Consider the following 21556-nt stretch of genomic DNA (forward strand, 5'->3'; position numbering starts at 1 on the left):
CTTATCTTTCTCCTCTCTTCTTTCTTTGGCCAGTCGAATTCTATCCTTCTTCGAGCCTTCATCTTTGCATAAGAAAAGAAAAGAAATGTTAAAATGCACATAAACAATGAACACACCTTTAGGAGTCTGTGCAATATTTTTCTTGTGTAACCAAATATTCAAGCTCCTCATTGTCTATGGTGGTTATAGTCGTGTTACAAACTAGCGGAAAACATTGGCTTTAATTGTGTAATGGGGTGCAAATATATGCAAAGTCAAAATGCTCAAAGGGAACAGAAATGCGATTTTTCGTAAAGTAATTTTCCACGATTCACAGCAGAGCCTGTGGCACAGTCTCCCAGATCCCTGTTGGCTTCAAAGCACATTTTTTATTTGTTTTTAAAGGAAAAGGCATGTGTATCAGACATGGTTAAATCATTATAGGAATCTTTCAATAAACATAAGAATCTAATAAATAAATCCAATGATGTGTCTGTTCAAAAAATAGCTATAAATAGCTTGCAGTGCAAACCAGGACTAATTGTCACATAGAATGTATATTTGTAACTATAAGATTTTGATTAGATGTGTTTTCAACAGCAGTGATTTTGTATGTTAGTTTCAAATATTTTTGTAAATGGTCTTAAATTAGAACTTCTGGGCAGTTTTAAATGCTACACAATTTTATTAATTTGTCTGCTAAAACAGTGGTTTGATAATTTTACTGTTTGTTGAATTGCTTTATGCTTCATGATCGTTTTACTGTGTAAATTTAGCTGAAAAGCCTGTAATAGGCTTCATAATGGCAAGTACAAATTTGCCCCATGTAATGTAGCCTAACAACATGTCCCGCTACTGGGGCATGTTGTCACAAAAGACCAACGTGTTTTAATAACCCGCATCTTTCTTTCTAATAACAGTGGAAATGTTCAATAGCATTTTTTTTTTTTTTTTTTGTATAGAAAAGAGTTTAAGGTATGTGTATGAATAGAAATTTAACCAATTCTGAGTTATTGTTACAACTAGCCCTGGTCTTCCCTATTTGATAAAGTCCCACTTTTTAATAATAACACAAACATATTTAAATGAATATACTTTGCCAAAACGTATGTAAGGGTTATGCACTCTTCACCTGGACAGGTCAGTCTTAGGTTTCCCATCTTCCTCTCACCTCAGGAGCCTGTTTCCATGACAACAGCTGGCTTTCCCAGTTATCGTTGCTCAATACTGTCAAATCTGGGTGAGGCTTCTTTTTAAAGAATGAAATATAACACAACATAACGTACCTGTCAGGTTTTCCACGATGGTGGCCATTTCGAGCTGATCAATAGAAGTGTTCCAACGATCAATATCCAGATGACATACCGTCCCACTACATTTATTTAGCAATCACTATTTAAGTTAAAAAAAATCAAAACGCGACGAAAAACTAAACAGTTTCACCTCAGGTTTGATTCATCCGAACACCATCTCGTTCTTCGCCCAGATATCACTTGCGAAGGCTGAATGCAGAGCCGCGAGTGCGCGAGGTTCTAATAAAATATAACACGCTCGACCAATTGCCGCGTGCCGAGCGCACGAGCGAGAAGCAATGCACCCGAGAGCAACGCATTACGTCATAGTTTACATAGCGCTATATATGGAAAGCTCAGCAGCTGAACACAGGGCAGAAATTCCCATTTATTTCCCCTAGAGACGTTTAATTAAACGTGCCTAGAAATATATATCCACAGCCTAATTCAGTGATCACAAAGAGAAACACAGGATGTCATTTATCTCATATTTGAGAGGTAAAGACTGCTCAAATATGCATATATATGACTGGATTATGTCTAGACAAGATATATATGCACACAAAATGTGCACAATCACATCCTCTAGTGAAGATATCCAGTTAGAGAAGTGTGTGGTTTCATTCTTTAGTAAGAGACTATTTTAACTACAAACCAAATATGACATTATGGAACATATGGGCTATTTTCACACTACAGTGTTGTCCTTCAAGCCTGTGTTAACATCTGTCTGAGCATGTAGACGCATGTGCTATAGGCTACCTTTGTTTTTCACACTGCAACACACGTGATGGGGCGAAACACAGTGACTAATATCACTCAAGCCTATGGCTAGACACACACTTACTATAAATATACCACATTTTTTTATACCCACATAATCCAAAACACCTGCAACAATAAAGACAATAAATTACAAGATTGAACTTTTCATAAAATGTAAAAATTGTTTTTCCACAAAATGAAGAAACCTGGTGGATAATAAATAATAATAAAATAGGACAATGACATATTTAAAAGGCTTAAAATACACATTCTAGAATTTTGAATGTTGATGAATTTTATTTAAAAATCACAGGTTTTCTGATCAAAAGCAGCAGAGGACAAAAAGCAACCATCATAAGCTCATCAAAACAATGCACCTAAAATTAACACGTTATAACCAACAACCACCATGCTTATTCAAAAGGGCCATTCTGCAAGAATACAATCAATAAACTCATAATTCTTGCATTGATTAGCCTATTTGCATACAAAAATACTTCCTTATTCTGGTTATTTGTTTTGCGAGCTATCATTTTGAAAGTAAAAAAAAAAAAAAAAAGTTTCCATTTTCATCTTACAAATATTTCAGTTGCTGATGTTTACTGTAGTTTAGTATCAAGCTATTATGTTTTCAGCAGCTCTGCAAAAATGAGTATTCAGTTATCGTCATCTGAAGTAGACAAGAACACAAAAGAAAATTAGGATGGATTAAAACAGAGCTAATCAGATAGGCTTTCTGAATAAATGCATCGTGTGACCAGTAAATCATAAGAGACTTCAAAAATATTCAAAAAGACAAGAGGCGTTCTTTAGACGTATCAGCTTTTACCAAGAGTTTCACTCACCTTTACAGAGCTTTTAAACATGTCTATTAGTATACAGACTGCAAGACCAAACATAAAATTGGTTATCTTTTTATTGCGAATCCATAGATTCTGTACTGTAACTAAATTCCACTTGATGTGAAATCAATATAAATACATTAAAAGATAACAAAATGGATTGAAGGTGACAGTCATGTGTTTAGTCAGAGAAACCTAAAACTTGAGCCTCCGTGTACTTAATGATGGAGGGGCGACTTCATGGGGGATGTGAGGATATTGTCGTTTCGGGTCGAGAAACATTCACTTCTCAGCGTTTTCCTCTTAGATCTGGGGAAGGAATGTGGTATTGTCAGAACAAAACACTGATTGATGCACTGACTGCTTACATCACGTCTCCATTTCACTTACTCAAAACATTGAGTTTTAAAATTGATCTTAAACTTCAGATGAATATAAGAGTGCTTTAGTACTAACATCATCAATGTCCTCATCGTCATCACCAATATCATCGAACTGAATCTCGTCGTCATCACCAGGCCCGAAGGTATCAGTCTCGTTGATTTTGGCTGCAAGGCACCAACAGTCAGAATTGAATGACAAGACATTTAATACAGCGCAGCAAAAAGGTCAGCATATTGTAAGCCAAGAACCTCCATTCATCAAGAACCAGGTTTTTCAGATTAAATATTCTCACCATGTTCTGGAAGCTCTCCATAGGCTTTCAGACTCCGAGCCTCATCAGCATTATACTTCAAAATGACATCTGCTTTGTTATCCTGATAAGATATTTCAGAATTTAAAACGTCAGATATTCACTCAATAAAAAGCCTGTGCATAAAAATAACTGTAGTTTCATCAGCAGCACAAATCTTTTTTACTTTTAAACTAAAAGACTAAAGCTTTTAAATGGCAAAATACTGACAAAATACTTCTTTCCAGGCAAACAAATGCCATTTATATTTAATTCCTAATACATTTATATTTAATTATATTAAAATCGCAAAATATGCTTATTTGCTTAGTGTATAGCTATTTTAGTATATAATTAGTTATATTAAAATAAATTTAAACCTGATAACTCCTTAATCCAGTGAGTATAAACAATTCTATTTTTATTACATTTTTAAAATAGTATTACAAAACATAATTATATTAAATATTGAACATACTCGGCAATCAATTATTATAGTAAAAAGTGTGTAAATATTAAATCATATAAAATTGTATAATAGCTATATTATGTATAATATTACATTACATTATATTAAGAAATATTTAACAAACCTGGTAGTCCCTTAATCCAATGAGAATAATGTCTGATGTGTTAATCCACACCTAAAAAAAAAAAAAAAAAAAGAAAGACATAAGACCTTGAGTAAAACAAACATCTTAGGGTTTCTTGTTAAAGAACAATATAAACACTGCTAAAAAAAACAACAAAATTAACTTCATAACATTTTGTCCTATGCTGAAATTTTCCAGCATATCAAAAATTCCATACCTAAAATTAGTTACTTTCATCAAACAATATTGACTGATTGGTGTAAACATTTCTGTCAATCCACACAGCCAATCTCATTCACAAAGTGATGGAAATGCTGAATCTGCATTCAGTCTGAAGCTCCACAGACTAGATCTGTAAAGTGCACCTTTTTCCGGAGCTTTCCTCGGATATGACAAAGCCGCTTGACTCCATCAAAGCACATGGCCTCCAATCTCCCATTTCCCAACATCTTGATGACCTGAGCATATTCTAGAAGACAGAAGAGAATTTTTTGAAAAATGGGACAACTTAAAGCAGATCATGTTTTGAAGAGCAGGCGGTGCCCTTGATATGAACGCGGGCATTACAACACACCTTGTCCATCCTCTTTAAACACCAGTTCCCTTTTCTCAGATTCATTCTCATTCTTACCACGCCGCCGATTCTTTCCTCCTTTACCTGGATACAGAGAAATAAAATGCGCTCAGATACCATCATACACTTGGAAAAATGCCATCTTATTAACACACTACGTTGACAATGTCCTATGAGTCCTATGACAATAACGAAGTGTTGCCTTAATGACTGAGCAAAGTACACATATACCATTACATCAATGGCACCTTAAACTATTGTTAATCTCGTGTGTATTTGTCGGGCAACTTTAGCAAGTATGATCCCTTTTACAAATACTTGCTTAATAATTAAACGCAATAATTTTATAAGCATGTAAAGATCAAAATACGTTTAACACGTCCGCTACTATCCATAAGTAACGTTAACTTTAACGTTACCTGCCGAGCCCAACACATAGCGGCCGAGCACATGCCTAACAGCAGATTTTATGTCATATTATTAACCAAAATGCATCAAATACAGATCCAAAAACAAAAAAATTAAACTGCCACAATTAAACATCAAACACTGACAATAAACTGCGATATTCAACATCACGCGCAATAGCTCACGTTACCTTGTTTGCTAAATTCAATGCTAACATCTAACACGGGTAACGTTATCTTTAGAAACCACCTTACCTTTGTTTTTCGGCATGTTCTATAAACGACGTCGAAGGCTCTCGTATAATGATTCTAAAACGTTAGGGAATTATAACAATATGTCAAATATTTGTACTTCTCAAACGTGGTGTAGTGTGCAGATCAGCGCCGCTAGCGAGAAAAGCTGACAACGACGCATGCGCAGATCGCCTCATTCAACAGCGCAAAACTTTATTCACCACCGCAAACAGCAGCAGACAGAATATGAATTTTTAAAGTAGTGGGCTAAATCTAATTTATTATTGTCTGATACTATATGGTATGATGATATTACATACAATTAATATGATACATTAACTAATTTCTGAATAGTTCAAAGGAACTAAAACAATTTTAAGAGAAAAGGGAAAAAGTACAGATATATGCTGTAAAGCTAATAGCGTAGATGTAACAATGCAGTTGAAAAGAAAGATGCGCTTGATAAATTTAAAATGGAAAAACAAACTAATCGCATTAAATGTACTTGTCCTCCTATCCTGTAGGTGGCGACAGTGTCATAATTAACGCGTGTGGCATCAGAAGAAACAGCATTGCGGCTTGCTTTGAACGCCTTTTCTCATGCTGTATAATTTAAAAGGTCTTAAAGTGGATTAATCTACTATGATCAAGGGATTGTAAGCAATCTAGATGCAAATAACAGCTTGTTTATATAATCTGAACATTCCATATTAAAGTTCAAACGTCCTAAACATTATGCTACATAAATGTGTAGTAGGTGGTTGTCCGAACCGATCGGATACCATTATTCATTATATGCTACCTAAGGATCCGAAAAGACGCAGTCTGTGGTTGAAGTTTATCAAAGACAGTAAAGGTGATGGGGAAGACGCGACCTCTTCATGCCGAGTGTGCGGGGATCATTTCTCTGAGGAGAACTACTTCAAAATGGATCTGGGTTACACCACATGCATGATACTGAGCGTGGATGCTGTTCCTACAGTGCAAACTATTCGATCACCTGCGCCAGAAAGAGAGATACAGGTTGGAAATTCATGTTAATTATATGTGTTCATGTAAATGATAAACTTAATATATAGTTACAGTTAAAGTACAGTTACATAATATATAAATGAATTGCAATTATATATAATTAAACACTATGTTGTTAAATGTTTTTGTTAACATTATGTATACTGTGTATAATTGTTGTGTATATATAAATATAAACACATCCATGTATATATTTAAGAAAATTTTTATTTATATATTAAATATATTTTTATATAATATAAATATAAATATAAACATGTAAATATTTTCAAAATGTATACTGTATGTGTGTGTCTTTATATATACAAAATAAATATACACAACACACACACATATATTATGTAAACAAAAATTATATGTATATATATATATATATATATATATATATATATATATATATATATATATATATATTAGTGCTGTCAAACGATTAATCGCGATGAATCGCATCCAAAATAAAAGTTTCTGTTACATAATATATGTGTGTGTGTTGTGTATATTTATTATGTATATATAAATACACACGCATGCATGTATATATTTGAGAAAAATATGTTATGCTTATATATTAAATATGAATATAAATATACACATGTAATGTAAATATTTTCAAGTATATACTGTATGTGTGTGTATTTATATATACATAATAAATATACAAAGAACACACATTTATATTATTAATCGTTTGACAGCACTAATATACACACGCACACACACACACACACACACACACACACACACACACACACACACACACACACACACACACATATATATATATATATATATATATATATATATATATATATATATATAAAATTTAATTTGTTTATTTAATATATTTTTACTATAAATGACATATTTTAATTATTCATAATATAATTCCATTTAATTGTTTTGTATATAATATATAAATTAAATATAATTACATTATATAATTAAACATCAATATTTTATATTACAATATTTATTAATTTAGCTTATAATATGTACATTAGACAATTTATTAAATATTATATAATTACATTTAATGCACAATTAAATTTATTTTATGAAATATAAATCAAATGTAAATATGTACATATTCTGTAAATATGTAAAATATGTAATTTTGTTTATAATATATAAATTAAATTTAATTATATGTAATAAATATAAATATATTAAAATATGTTATACATGTCATTTTAAGTCATGTTAAAATGTTATATATATTTTGATTACTGTATATAAATTACATAAAACTAAATATTACATATAAATTACATTTATTTACGTTACATAAATTACATATAAAGTACATAATTTACATATACATATAATTGCATTTAACTTACAATTACATTTATTTATGTTATATGTCATTTAAATTAAATGTGTATATAGAAATGTAACCACATCTATCCATCTGGTGTACATAAACACATCTGTCTGTCTGTAATACTATACTATATGATGTTTTATCTGACAGGAAGCAGAAGATGAGAGTGTGGAAGATGACACATGTAAAATCACCATTTCTGAGGCCGTTTCACTTGCTTGTGTCAAAGAGGAGCCTCTTGAATATGAGCTGAGTACCAACATGACATCTGGACAAGAGCTGAACTCCTCACGTGATGAGAGTGTTAAATATGAAGAGAGTGAGCTAGCCGTTACAGAGGACGGCATGTCGACTGTAATTTTCGGGGTTAAAGAAAATCATGGCAGAAAGTGTATCAACTGTCTAACATGTGGCCAGAGGTTCCGTAGTAGACGCACTCTAATGAAGCATCGACGGGCTAATCACGCTAAAAATAAAACCGAATCTGAAGTTAAAGAAAAGTTTTATATTTGTTCAATTTGTGGGGAGAGGTTTCATAAAATGGGTCTCCTTTTGCGCCATCGAGTCATACACACCAAGGAGAATCCAGAAGGGAGGTTTGTGTGCCAACAGTGTGGAAAGGGCTTCCCCCATCAAGCTTTTTTGAAAGCTCACCAGAAAGTTCACGAGGATGCGGAGTCCACCATGCCGTTCACATGCCACTTATGTCCCAGACGTTTCGGCTACAAAGTAGCTCTCGTTGCTCACATGAAACATCACTCATCCAAACTCACATGCATCTGCCCCATCTGTGAAAAGAGCTTTCAGTTCAGAGGTTCCCTCATTCAGCATCTCAAATCATCTCATGCTGGAGAGAAACTCTTGTGTAAGACCTGCGATAAGGGTTTCCTAAGAGTCAACGGCTACGTCAAACACATGGACAAACACAATGTGATGACCCCGTTCTACTGCGACATCTGCAAAATTTACCTCTCACAGCGAGGCTACACGGCACACATGGTCACCCATGAGCAGAAGAGCCTTCCAGAGCAGCAGCCTGATGAGTCTGTTGAGAACCAGCCAAACGATACTGAAATAAGTCTCGTCAGTGTGAATAGCTCTGAGGAAGCAATGGATCCAGTGACTGTGAGGCAGGAAGAAGCCGAGATGGAGCTGCTCAGTGAAGATGAGATAGAAGTTCTGTCAGGGAATTCAGTGGAGTCTGAAAATGTGGTTGTGGAAAAGGAACTTCCCCAAGATAATCATGAAGAGAAGGAGAAGAGCGAGGAAAGCTCTGGCACACAATGAGATCTCAGTCTAAACAAGAATTGTATAATGAACTGCGTAGGTTTTTTTTTTTTTAAATATAGTTTAGTTTAAAAAAAAAGTTTTGTTTATCCAAGGCGAGAACGCTCATTTATATTTTTCTTTCACTAATTAGGTTTATGGTTAAACCTAAGGGCCCAATGAAATGTTTAAATGTTAGTTACATGACCAGTTAAGCTAACAATTGTATATTGTAGGCAGATTTCTGTATTTTACAGAATATGTAACAATATATTGTACGTACATTTGATTATCTTTTAATCATGTAGAAAATATAAGTCTCTGTGGTGTTAGTAATAATGTTTAGCTGCTAATAATTTTTATTCTACATGCATATTTACAAAGACATACTTTGTAAGATGCATTTCTTAAAAACAGTATTAAAATATCATGTATGATTATTACTATAAGACTGATTGTTGTGGTCAAATTTTGAAAGAACTTCTTTTGTGTAAAGTCTTGACATGAAGCATTAGTAAGTTTTTTTTTCTCTCTCTTTTTTTTTAAATTAGAAATTAATACTTCTAAGTATGGGATGCATTATATTGACCAAAAGTATCAGTAAAGACAATTATAATTTCTATTTCAATTTCTTATAAATGCTGTTCGTTTAAACTCTATTCATTTAGAAAATGTCATGATTTCCACAAAAATATTAGGCAGCACAACTGTTTTCAACACTGACAATAATAGTTTTTTGAGCATTGAATCAGCATATTAGAATGATTTCTGAAGGATCGTGTGACACTGAAGACTGGAGACTGAAAATTTAGCTTTACCATTACACAAATTACATTATAAAAATATCTTGAAACAGAAAACAGTTTTTAAATTGTAACAGTCATTCTTGAGACATGTCCAGCAATTGTAATTGCTATCAGGTTTAAAAAATAAAACTATTTTCAGTTTTAAATGTTATGGGAATTAATAGAATGTATTTAACACAATTATACCCTTCAATTCAATTTGAAGGGTATAACAAGGACAAAAAGACCTTGTTTTATGAAAAGTAACGCTTAATATCTCATATCAAAGCAAGGTGGTTTTTCAGTGACGCATGCATGTTTCAAAGTTGTCCACACTTTTTGTCAACACCGTCAGACATTCATTAAAATTGAATAAACTCAGGGAATATCAGGGGCCGCTGTCACTCTTAAGGACCCCTTGCAGTCCTCCTCTGCAGAGTACATCACTGTCAGACAAACTCTGGTTAGTTTTATAGTTTTAGAATGTTTTAAAACCTGATGTTAATATTTCCTGGTCACAACCATGATATGTCAACACAATCTTCCAATTTCTGAGGAAATATTTAATAATTTTATTCTCCTGAAGCAGGTTCCATTAGCATCTAGCATCAACAGAAAAAAACTAAATGGCTACCACATGAACTCCATTTGTTTTGTGGAAGAAATGCCAAATTTGTCAACACCGTCAGATTTTGTGTTCCAATGATATATCAAAATACTTAAATGCGACTTGAATGAAAGCTTTATAAACAATAACACTGTTGTGTTTGTTTTAATACAGTAAGTGATTGATTCAATGTATTTGATAGGTAAAATGACTGCACCGTCAGATGCGTCAACTCCGTCAGTTACATATTTTGATATTTTATTATATTTTATATTTGTTGTGGACTTGTTGGTCACATGTGAAAGTGTAATCTGTCTGCTAACATGAGAATGTGTTTTGAAATGTTAAAAACATATTGAATGCTGTTAAAGTTGAACTTATATCACACAGTCCAAGGTGAAAAGCACATTTTGTTAAAAAAGAGAAAAGTTGGGTAGTAGCTTAGTACATATAAGATACATAGATGTAGTTTAGATGTAGAGTACAAGGTTTTATTTTTTTACATTTTGCACCCTGTTTTGTCCCACTTCTCAAGAATGACTGAATAATATTTCATCATTGTAGTATTTTACTATTTATTAAATAAATGCAGCCTTGGTGAGCATAAAAGACATAAAATGCCAAACTTTTAAATGGTAGTGTATATATATATATACAATTTTGTGTTGTTCTAAAGGCTTAGTCACTGCAAATTAAGCATGCAAAATTATTAAATACCAGAATTATAAATATTAAATATAGTGTTAAAACACATAGTTTCCTGCAACACTGCCAGCCATGCAATTTGAATGCTTTGCATTGAATCAGAAGGTCAAAGTGACATTTAGATCATCAAAAGTGCTATGCAAATTTAAGAGTTTACCAAATATGAATCTAACATACAGCATAATTAAAAGCGTGTCTTTGTGCTTTGGCTCACCCATGTTCTGAGTAGTGTGTGATGAACATTTTCTATAAAAATGACAACAGTGCAAAAAAATACATTTACAGTCATAAATTGTTTTTGTAAAAATGAAAACTTTATTTTCTACATGTACAAAAGAAAGAACAGGATAGCAGCTTGCTATATGGACAGCAACATTTCCAGCGCTCTTCCAAGTCAAAGTCGGGAAAAATAGAACTGAGATGAAAAGAAAAATGTACAACATATTTAAACTTGCTCAGAAAAAAAAAACCCTGCAAGGAATTATAAGAAATATTAAAGGGGGAAAACATCCTCAGCCATGCCCACTTCCACAGAGCTACTAGCTAATATAGCATCTTGCCCATGCACATTTATAAAAATATGTCAAGGCTGTAAGTAGTCACTTAAAAAAAGTCACTACATATATCTCTGAGCATTTCTGTACTTATACATCCAAACAAATAAACAGGTCAGCAGGTTTTAGGTGAGGCGATACAGCTGTATACATTTCTGTCCCAGCTTATTTTTTTTTGTATAATGTATTGCGTTTCACCTGAGTTCTCTATTTGACATTCTGTGCCGTTTACATGTAGGCCTCCACTGCATTTTTGTGCTTTGGACCTCATTCACATTGTCATTTTGTAAAAAGAACGCTAATTTAACGCCAGCAGCGGTTATATAAACATTTGGACTTGTCTTATAGTCTTGTATGGATCTGCTGAGGGAGTCTCTCCTAGTTTGCTGTCCAAAAATGACTGGAGAACAAGGTTTGCTGGGATACACCAGGTTTGGTGGGACTTAAATATGCAATATGGCGTTAATGACGTAAAATAATAGGCCAGAACAGGATACAATTTGAATATTGAGTGTCAGCCTGACAGGAACGTATCCCGTATACAACATCCCCATACAACTGGAGCTTTTCGCAACTGTGCACACACTTTGGTGCAGGAATATGTTGTCGTCCTCTAAAATCCACATCCTCCCTGAATACATTTGAGCTTTTTATAATGACTGAGATACAGTATTTTCATATTCATACACTCAGGAATAGTCCACAGATTCTTCATTGGTTTGCGTTTAGAGGCAGAGGCGTGATTGTACAGGCCAAACTGTTTTTTTGGCCCTTGTGGTAACCAGTGAAGGAAGATTTTGATTGTCCACCAGGGGTCCTCAGAATCTACACTTGGCTCTAAGGCCTTGATGCATGGTGGGCAGCAAGCAAGCCGAGTTCAGGCTGTGCTTAAACCAAGCTAGAGGTCAGGGGGTTGGAGGTGGAAGGTATTTGCTCATAAAGCAGTGGAGGTCAGTTTTTTCACTCCTCTGCGCTGAGCGAGAATAGAACAGCCCACGGGCTCCAGCATAGGAGGAACGTTCCTATTCAAGGCAGAGTATGTAGCAGCCATCGCCCCCTACAGGAGGAAAGATTTCACATACAATTACAGTCATTAATAATAATTAGTCTTTATCTACTGGAAGGTTTCTATCTATCTATCTATCTATCTATCTATCTATCTATCTATCTATCTATCTATCTATCTATCTATCTATCTATCTATCTATCTATCTATCTATCTATCGTCATTCATAATGATTAGTCCTTATCTACTGAAAGGTGTCTATCCATCCAACTATCTATAATCGTAATTCATAATAATTAGTCCTTATCTACTGAAAGGTATCTATCCATTCATCCATCCATCCATCCATCCAACTATCTATCATCGTCATTCATAATAATTAGTCCTTATCAACTGAAAGGTATCTATCTATCCATCCATCCATCCAACTATCTATCATCGTCATTCATAATAATTAGTCCTTATCAACTGGAACAAAGGAAGTAACAAATATGTGACCTTGGACCACAAAAGCAGTCATAAGTCGCTGGGGTATATTTGTAGCAATAGCCAACAATACATTATATGGATCAACATGATTGATTTTTCTTTTATGCCAAAAATCATTAGGATATTAAGTAAAAGATGTTCCATGAAGATATTTTGTAAATTTCCTACCGTAAATATATCAAAACTTCATTTTTGATTAATAATATGCATTGCTAAGAACTTCATTTGGAGAACTTTAAAGGCGATTTTCTCAATATTTAGAATTTTTTGCATCCTTAGATTATAGATTTTCAAATAGCTATATCTCAGCCACATATTGTCCAATCCTAATAAACCATACATCAATGGAAAGCTTGTTTATTCAGCTTTCAGATGATGTATACATCTCAATTTAAAAAAATTGACCCTTATGACTGGTTTTGCGGTCCAGTTAAACCTGTTAATACTGTAAAAAATGTGGGAACCTTGTGTATTCTAGGAGCATTTAAAATATAAAATAAGTCTAAGAGCATTTTAGATATTTAAGTTTTATTCTAAAGCATAATGTGTGGACAGGACCAAACCTTAACCAGATGGGGGGCGTCCTGTCTGTTCAGCTGGTATTTGGGGAGCTGGTCTCTGTGAAGGATCCAGGGATGTTTCAACACCTGTGCAGCTGTTAGTCTCTGATGGGGGTCTACATGCAACATCTTAGACACCAAGTTCTGTAAAAGACAAGGTGTTTGAATGTTTTTTTTTTGCCTGGTGGGCCTTTAAGGAGATGTTTTTTGAAGAGTGTAAATTAGATGCTCTTCTAAAGTGGGTACCTTTGCCTCAAGTGAAACAGAGCTCCAGTATCCGCCTGTGAGAGAAAACTTCCCACTGCCGATTCGAACTAGAATCTCCTCCGGTGTGTCCTCTGGGCCATTAGCAAATGGAGTAAATCTGAGAAAAAGCCCAGTGTCAATTGAATACAAACACATTTTGAAAACTATAGTGCTAGGTTTACATACCCAGTTAACATTGTATACAGAAGGACGCCTAAACTCCAGATATCACAGGCAGCATCATAACCCTGTTTCTTCAGCACCTGGGGACCAAATTTTTTTGTTTTTGATTAAGAAACTGACATTTATTTGACAAAATATTGTGCCACCTCCGACATGCAAAATGTACCTCTGGGGCCACAAAGTTGGCAGTGTAACAGGGCGTCATCAGCAGTCCGTTTTCCGCTCTCAGTTGCTTGGCAAAGCCGAAGTCACAGATTCGGATGGACTCAGGATTCCCAGATTCATCAACATAAAGGATGTTACTGGGCTTCAGATCCCTGTGAACCACCTGATGAGTAGGAAAGGAAACTTACATTAGAATCCAAGATGGCTCACGGACCATATAATTAAAATTTTAAATACATTTAAAACGATCATTTCATTTTTAATTCAGTCGTGGTCTAATGGATAGAGAGTCGGACTTGTAACCCGAAGGTCACGGGTTCAAGTGTCAGGTAGTCGGCAGGAATTGTAGGGGGAGTGAGTAACCAGCGCTCTCTTCCACCTTCAATACCACGACTGAGGTGAGACCCTTGAGCAAGGCACCGAACCCCCAACTGCTCCCCGGGCACCGCAGCATTGGCTGCTCACTGCTCTGGGTGTGTGTTCACTACTGTGTGTGTGCACTTGGATGGGTTAAATGCAGAGCACAAATTCCGAGTATGGGTCACCATACTTGGCCACATGTCAATTCACTCACTTCACTTTAATATTTCACATTACTGTTTTACTGTATTTTTTCATCAAATAAACGCAGCCATGATGAACATATGAGAATTTTTCAAAACATCTTGAGAACTCTTGAATGGCAGAGTATACTACAGGCTTTTTCATCCACTGTGGTCTAAATGAGACCCTCTTGGCTTCTAATGTTGAGTTTATTTGCATCAGAGCCATTATAAACCAGTATGTGGTAAGACCAGGGGTGCAGCAGTCTCACAAAGCCTCATCTGTTTCCCACGATCACAATCTTAATGTACTTCAGCTGGGCTTTAAGTTTCATTCCCTCAGCTATTGTCTCCCTAAACACTGATGCACTGCACATATTTTACTTTGTTCTTTACTAGCTCTAGAGAGGTCACATACCCCTTGAGTGTGCAGGTACTCCACAGTCTTTGTGATGGTGTACAGTACAGCGCTGGCCTCCCGCTCTGAGAAGAACTTCTGCCTGAGGATCTTATCCAGCAGTTCGCCTCCCTTCAGCAGTTCTGTCACCAGATACACGGAGCGGCCATCGCCGTACACCTGCATAAAGTGACAGAGTTATATTAGTTGATCATTGCTAATCAATTTAAATTCAACATCTCTATTTTATTACTAACATCACTTTTCATTAAATGCTATAGAAACCAATTCTGCAATACATAACACTATGATTAGGATGTTTACAAGTGTTTAAGGAACACTTGAAGATGCATTTATAATATAAGGAAACACTGGAAACAATAATACTAATACACTGCTAAATGAATATGAATGATGGATAACCTGCTCGGAGTAATTTGCAGGAAAGACTATAAGAGCAGAAACTCATTACACTACTCTCTCATTCTGGAAATGTCAGAGCAGAATCGGTTTTAGGTAAACACATTAATGCTCTTTGAAAAGAACAAGACATTACCTTAATATAATTGTGTTTAGCCACTGAGACAAAGCTCAGAGTCTGCCGCCACAGACTATTGTCTTTCATCCTTATGGATGAAAATAAAAAGACTGCATCCTTGTTTCTAAAAACTCACGTCTTTCAAGGTGATTATATTTGGATGCTGTCCATAGCGTAACAGAATTTCCACCTCCTCCGTTGGATCCCGTTTAGCTTTATTGATTATCTAAACAAGAAAAATAGAGAGAGATATATTACAATGTCCAAGAAAGTCATTGTATAAAAAGGCAGTATTAAATTGTCTTTCAAAAGGGCAAAAATACTTTAAAAATGAATGCTGTCTAGAATTTAAATAATTAAGAAGAAATTTTAAATAAATCAATAAAACCTAAAATGAATTGTTTTAATTGCTGCAAGTGAACCTCTGTATTATAATGTCCACTAAAAAAATGGATATTCATTTTGTTATATGTTAAATATTACAATTTAATAAAGTTAGTAAATTAGTAGTGTTTTTGTAATAAAAAAAAAAAAAAAAGTCAACATAAAATTTCACTATAAAAATGTAAAAATAACATTTAACGCTCATTTAAAGTTTAATTTAATATGTAATTTTAAAATATATTAAATTTTTTGTGTTTAATAATTGTTATTATTATATTATTATTAATGATCATTCTTTTTTGCTACATTTATGTTATGTTATGAGGCCTAAATTTACAATTAAAACTATTGATTTTAGTTTTTAGTATTTTATTTTTAATCTAAATATAAACTAAATGGGAAATGAACAGGCAGAGTTAAATATCCAATAATGACTGATACATATAAATAACATGCTTTTTTTGCTATTAATTTGCTAAAGTGTTCTGGATGGTGATTTACTGCCTCAATGAAAGCAAGCAGTCAGTGTGTTGGTTTAATGACTCGTTTCTCACCTTCACTGCATACTCCATGCCTGTGCTTTTCTGTATGCAGCGTCTGCAGATAGAATATGAGCCAACTCCGATATCCTCCTTCACCTCATATGCATCATTGAACTGAGACACGTTTCTGTTGAGCTGCTACAGAGTGAAAACAACCAGATGTAATGCTGACATAGAATCTGACTCATAGCTAGATGTTAAAAACAGTCATTACAACACCTACTACGTGGAAAGAGGCTTAACTGCGTGTTTACCTGAACTATAGAGCTCACATTGTTGCTCTGCAAGGGTTGAGACTCTTCTTCTGAGCTGATGGCCACAAAACTGAAACCTCTGAAGAGTTGATTGGCATTGGCACTAGGGGGTACACCTGGAGAATCTACCAGAAAACACACAGCGGCTTTGATCTAGTCATTAAATACACCATCAAAAAATCCGACAGATTTCAAAAGGTCTAGCAGCATTTAATTAAATAGGTTTTCGTGTATTTGTCTGAGAGGGGATTAAAGACGGATGGCAAACACAGTCTACCTGATCTAGGGTCAGACATAGTCCGTTATAAGCTGCCGTACCTTTGGGAGTTTTTGCTGTAAATTCTGGGTCAAAGTAGAATGTGTCGTCTGGTCTGCCAGTGGCTGGTTTGAAGGGTGGGTGAATCTCTCTTCTAAATAATTTCTTAGACAAACAAGACACGATAAAACATAAAAACAAATACCTTACATTAATAGAGTGTCATTCCTGTAAAATTGTTCCTGTAAAGACTCACATTCCAGTCAATGGTAGCATAAAATGGGTGTCTTTTTATCTCTTCAACTCCATCTGGACCAGCACCTGCAGATGACCACAGTCAAGTTAAAATCAAATATGTATAACTCTGCAGAAATGACCATCCAGTCAGTCTAATACACCGCTATTTAAAAGGTTGGGGTCAGTATTATTATTTTTTTAATGCTTTAAGAAGTCTCTTATGCTCACCAAAGTTACATTTTTTTTTGTAAAAAAACACACAATAAAATAAATATATTTAAATATAATGTTTGATGAATTAAATATTAATATAATTTGACACAACTGCTTTCTATTTTAATATATTTTAAAATGTAGTTTTTTCCTTGGAGGTGTGTTTGGGGTAGTTATCATGTTGGAATACTGCCCTGCGGCCCAGTCTCTGCTTCAATATGTCACAGTACATGTTGGCATTCATGGTTCCCTCAATGAACTGTAGCTCACCCCCAGTGCCGGTAGCACTCATGCAGCCCCAGACCATGACACTCCCACTGCCATGCTTCACTGTTGGTAAGACACACTTGTCTTTGTAATCCTCACCTGGTTGCCGCCACACACGCTTGACACCGTCTGAACCAAATAAGTTTATCTTGGTCTCATCAGACCACAGGACATGGTTCCAGTAATCCATGTCCTTAGTCTGCTTGTCTTCAGTAAACTGTTTGCGGGCTTTCTTGTGCATCATCTTTAGAAGAGGCTTCCTTCTGGGACGACATTCCATGCAGACCAATTTGACGCAGTGTGCGGTGTATGGTCTGAGCACTGACAGGCTGACCCCCCACCCCTTCAACCTCTGCAGCAATGCTGGCAGCAACGTCTATTTCCCAAACACAACCTCTGGATATGACGCTGAGCACGTACACTCAACTTCTTTGGTCGACCATGGCAAGGCCTGTTCTGAGTGGAACCTGTCCTGTTAAACCGCTGTATGGTCTTGGCCACCGTGCTGCAGCTCAGTTTCAGGGTCTTGGCAATCTTCTTATAGCCTACGCCATCTTCATGTAGAGCAACAATTATTTTTTTCAGATCCTCAGAGAGTTCTTTGCCATGAGGTGCCATGTCGAACTTCCAGTGACCAGTATGAGAGAGTGAGAGCGATGACACCAAATTTAACACACCTGCTCCCCATTCACACCTGAGACCTTGTAACACTAACGAGTCACATGACACCGGGGAGAGAAAATGGCTAATTGGGCCCAATTTGGACATTTTGACTTAGGGGTGTACTCATTTTTGTGGCCAGCGGTTTAGACATTAATGGCTGTGTGTTGAGTTATTTTGAAGGGACAGCAAATTTACACTGTTATACAAGCTGTACACTCACTACTTTACACCCTAGCAAAGTGTCATTTCTTCAGTGTTGTCACATGAAAAGATATAAAATATTTACAAAAATGTGAGGGGTGTACTCATTTCTGTGAGATACTGTATATTTTTTGTAACATTATAAATGTCTTTGTTGTCACCTTTAATTAATTCAGTGCATCCTTGCAGCATAGAATAGAAATGGAAATAGAATAGAATAAAGACCCCAAACTTTTAAAAGCCAGTGTATGTGAATGGGCTTACCAAATCTATTGGAAGGGTTTCGTTTGAAAAGGCTCCTGAGGAGACTCTGAGCTTCTGAACTCAGAAACTGAGGCATTCCAAGCTTCGCCCTACAAAAAAAACCAAAAAAAAACCATCAAGAGTCAAGCCAGAGTTCAGTCAGCAAATGAAAGATCATTCCTTTATCATTAAGCTACACAATTATAAGTGCCGGTCGTTGACCAATCAGATTGAAGAACATTGTTATTCTACTGTTCTGTTATCCAATTAAGCATCTTTTCTACATAATTTTTCAGCCTTACATGTCAAACACGTCATGTCAGCCAGAAAATCACTTCCTCTCTAAGTGAGCAGTTTTTTTTTACCAGAATGAGCTGTAATGTGTATCAGATATTGTGATGATAGTCAAATTATGGTCCAAAATCTGTCTACACAAGCCTAGATGTCAGATAGCATAGAACGGAGGAAAAAGACAAAGTCAGTCAGTGTCATCTGCACTGATGTCACTTCCACAGCTAATACTTTGTATATTCACATCAGAGGCAACTGTCTGTTCTTATCAGTCCTCTGCAGAAGCCTCAGATGAACAATGTAATTGACAAACTCTCATCTTGCCTTCTCTAAATGTCTGCAGTCATTCCACTAAAACCACATTACTACAGTTTATCAAAGCCGTCAAACTGTACGCAGACCTTTGATTATAACTATCCAGCACAGCAGTGCTAGTGTCACGCTGGAGCGTTATTCACTCTTCAGCATGCCGCATTATGACGTGACGTGTTTTGTGTGGTTGCGTGTTTACTGATGGTTAAGTGCTTAGTCTTTAAGCTAAACAGCACTGTCAGCTAAACCAAGGGCTTATCCTCATCGCTACAGCACTTAGCATCCAGATGTTACGCCGACCAATTCCGCTGGCTCTTCCCACTCAGAGTGGATGACTGTGTTTAGATTATAGTGTGAGTGGAGACTCTGCTGGTATAGCGGAAGGATGAGGCCGTCGCACTCACTTTAGAATCATAGTCATGGTTTCCTTGCGGTCCTTGCCTTGGAAAGGCAGTGTTCCAGTCAGCATTTCAAACTGAGGATGGAGAACAAAACAAGTTGTTTCTCTGAAGTGTGATTTTATATGAATAAAAGTGCACTCTGTAATTTTTTATGTTTAACAGCCTGACTGTTCTGGACCAGTTTAGATATTAGATATAGAAATTAACAACAAAGTAAAATAAAATTTACAAAGTAGATTAAATAAAATAAAACCTTATAATAAATAATAAATAAATAAATAAAAGTGGTGCTTCCTTACCATGAGTACACCGTAAGACCACCAGTCAGCGCTATAAGTGTGTCCTCTTCTGTTCACCACCTCTGGAGCCATATATTCTACTGTCCCGCAGAAAGAGTACGCTTTATTTTCATGATCGATCGATTCCTTACTGAGTCCAAAATCTGAAGACACACACAAACACATTTTCAGTATGGCAACATTAGTGTTGTTACTCTTAACTAAAACTGCAATTAAAATTACTCGAAACTGTTTTTGTTAACTGAAATAAAATACTTTTAAAAGATTCCATTTGTATTGATTTAAATGAAACAAAAAATAGAAATATTGCCTTAGCAACTAACGTTTAAGTTGAAGTTGAAGAACTAAAAGTACTAAAAATAAAAAAGCTAAATAGAAATATATATATAAAATAATAATAAATAATACTTCAAAAAGGGGGCAACAATCATTGCACAAAACCTAATTTTCCACACATTGTGCAGTTCACTTTGTCATATAGCATGAAAGTGGTTTAGATGGTTATAAAACTCCACAGAAGGAAGGTTAAATTGTCTGTCTGCCCTCCCATGAGGCTGCAGTCAAATGGTATTAACACAAAGCCCTAAATGCTCAAGGTGGCACCATGCTGATGCAGCCATTCCAGCAATCTGAAATTACCTACCTGTCAGCTTTATGTGGCCTTCCTCATCCAGGAGAATGCTGAAATTACACAGATTCACAGCATTAAAAAGTCATTTAACAGAGCATGAACACACTCACACAAAGGGTCCCCTTATTTTCTACTGCCATTCCCACCTTGAGCCATGAGGACATATCTCTTATGTCACGGCTACAAGACCACAGCCATTATTTTTATAGCCCTATTCTATCCAGACATAAATGGGATTTATGGACGACCTTACAGACAGCAGTGAGAAAGGATAAAAATAAATAAATAAAGAGAACGAGTGAGTGTTTTAGTGATAAAAAAGCAAAAAATGGAAGCATGGAAAGGAAAAATATTCACTATTTTTCAAAAGATTTTTAAGATTTTAAAAGTATGATTTTTAAAACTTAAAAAAAAAAAATTATCTTATGCTCACCAATGCTGCATTTATTTGAATTAAAAATACAGTATAACAGTAATATTGTGAAATTTCATTACAATTTAAACTTTTTAAGCTTTTTATTTTAAATATATAAGTCGTAATTTATTCCTGTGAAGGCAAAGCTGAATTTTCATTATCATTACTTCAGTGTCACATGATTCTTCA

At 35.2% G+C, this 21556-nt stretch overlaps 3 protein-coding genes across 5 annotated transcripts in view; 1 reads left to right on the plus strand and 2 right to left on the minus strand.

Annotated features, from left to right (window-relative positions):
• Positions 1-2126: 2126 nt before the first annotated feature.
• On the minus strand, positions 2127-5554 carry LOC306864631 (eukaryotic translation initiation factor 1A, X-chromosomal). The gene is made up of 7 exons (XM_079408754.1): positions 5381-5554; positions 4719-4802; positions 4510-4613; positions 4145-4195; positions 3555-3636; positions 3335-3426; positions 2127-3187 (listed from the first exon to the last, which is right to left on the minus strand). The coding sequence occupies exons 1-7, from the start codon at positions 5394-5396 to the stop codon at positions 3182-3184; spliced, it is 435 nt and encodes a 144-aa protein (XP_079264880.1). The 5' UTR covers positions 5397-5554; the 3' UTR covers positions 2127-3181.
• Positions 5555-5891: 337 nt separating this feature from the next.
• LOC306864809 (uncharacterized protein) lies at positions 5892-9930 on the plus strand. The gene is made up of 2 exons (XM_079409045.1): positions 5892-6382; positions 7866-9930. The coding sequence occupies exons 1-2, from the start codon at positions 6095-6097 to the stop codon at positions 9000-9002; spliced, it is 1425 nt and encodes a 474-aa protein (XP_079265171.1). The 5' UTR covers positions 5892-6094; the 3' UTR covers positions 9003-9930.
• A 1448-nt stretch (positions 9931-11378) lies between these two features.
• Positions 11379-21556, minus strand: part of LOC306864595 (ribosomal protein S6 kinase alpha-3-like) — a 44852-nt gene continuing 34674 nt past the window's right edge. For all 3 annotated transcript variants that reach the window (XM_079408704.1, XM_079408705.1, XM_079408706.1), the window contains 15 exons: positions 20965-21002; positions 20322-20464; positions 20026-20096; positions 19040-19128; positions 17451-17515; positions 17257-17359; positions 16939-17063; positions 16697-16822; positions 15895-15984; positions 15242-15400; positions 14283-14444; positions 14120-14196; positions 13934-14051; positions 13691-13831; positions 11379-12689 (listed from right to left, as the gene is read on the minus strand). In XM_079408704.1, the coding sequence (XP_079264830.1) occupies positions 12567-12689; positions 13691-13831; positions 13934-14051; positions 14120-14196; positions 14283-14444; positions 15242-15400; positions 15895-15984; positions 16697-16822; positions 16939-17063; positions 17257-17359; positions 17451-17515; positions 19040-19128; positions 20026-20096; positions 20322-20464; positions 20965-21002 (1630 nt within the window). In that variant the 3' untranslated portion in view covers positions 11379-12566. The remainder of the gene's footprint in view (positions 12690-13690; positions 13832-13933; positions 14052-14119; positions 14197-14282; positions 14445-15241; positions 15401-15894; positions 15985-16696; positions 16823-16938; positions 17064-17256; positions 17360-17450; positions 17516-19039; positions 19129-20025; positions 20097-20321; positions 20465-20964; positions 21003-21556) is intronic.

The sequence above is a fragment of the Barbus barbus genome, assembly GCF_936440315.1.
Source record: "Barbus barbus genome assembly, chromosome: 46".
NCBI classification, from domain to species: Eukaryota; Metazoa; Chordata; class Actinopteri; order Cypriniformes; family Cyprinidae; genus Barbus; species Barbus barbus.

Excerpts from the sequence above, each read along its gene's own strand:
- LOC306864631 (XM_079408754.1), bottom strand. Across the intron at positions 3,637-4,144 it reads TTGGATTAAGGGACTACCAG|GATAACAAAGCAGATGTCAT; the intron begins GTTTGTTAAATA and ends ATATCTTATCAG. Across the intron at positions 3,427-3,554 it reads TGGAGAGCTTCCAGAACATG|CCAAAATCAACGAGACTGAT; the intron begins GTGAGAATATTT and ends GGTGCCTTGCAG.
- LOC306864809 (XM_079409045.1), top strand. The coding sequence starts at position 6,095 with ATGCTACATAAATGTGTAGTAGGTGGTTGTCCGAACCGATCGGATACC. Across the intron at positions 6,383-7,865 it reads CGCCAGAAAGAGAGATACAG|GAAGCAGAAGATGAGAGTGT; the intron begins GTTGGAAATTCA and ends TTTATCTGACAG.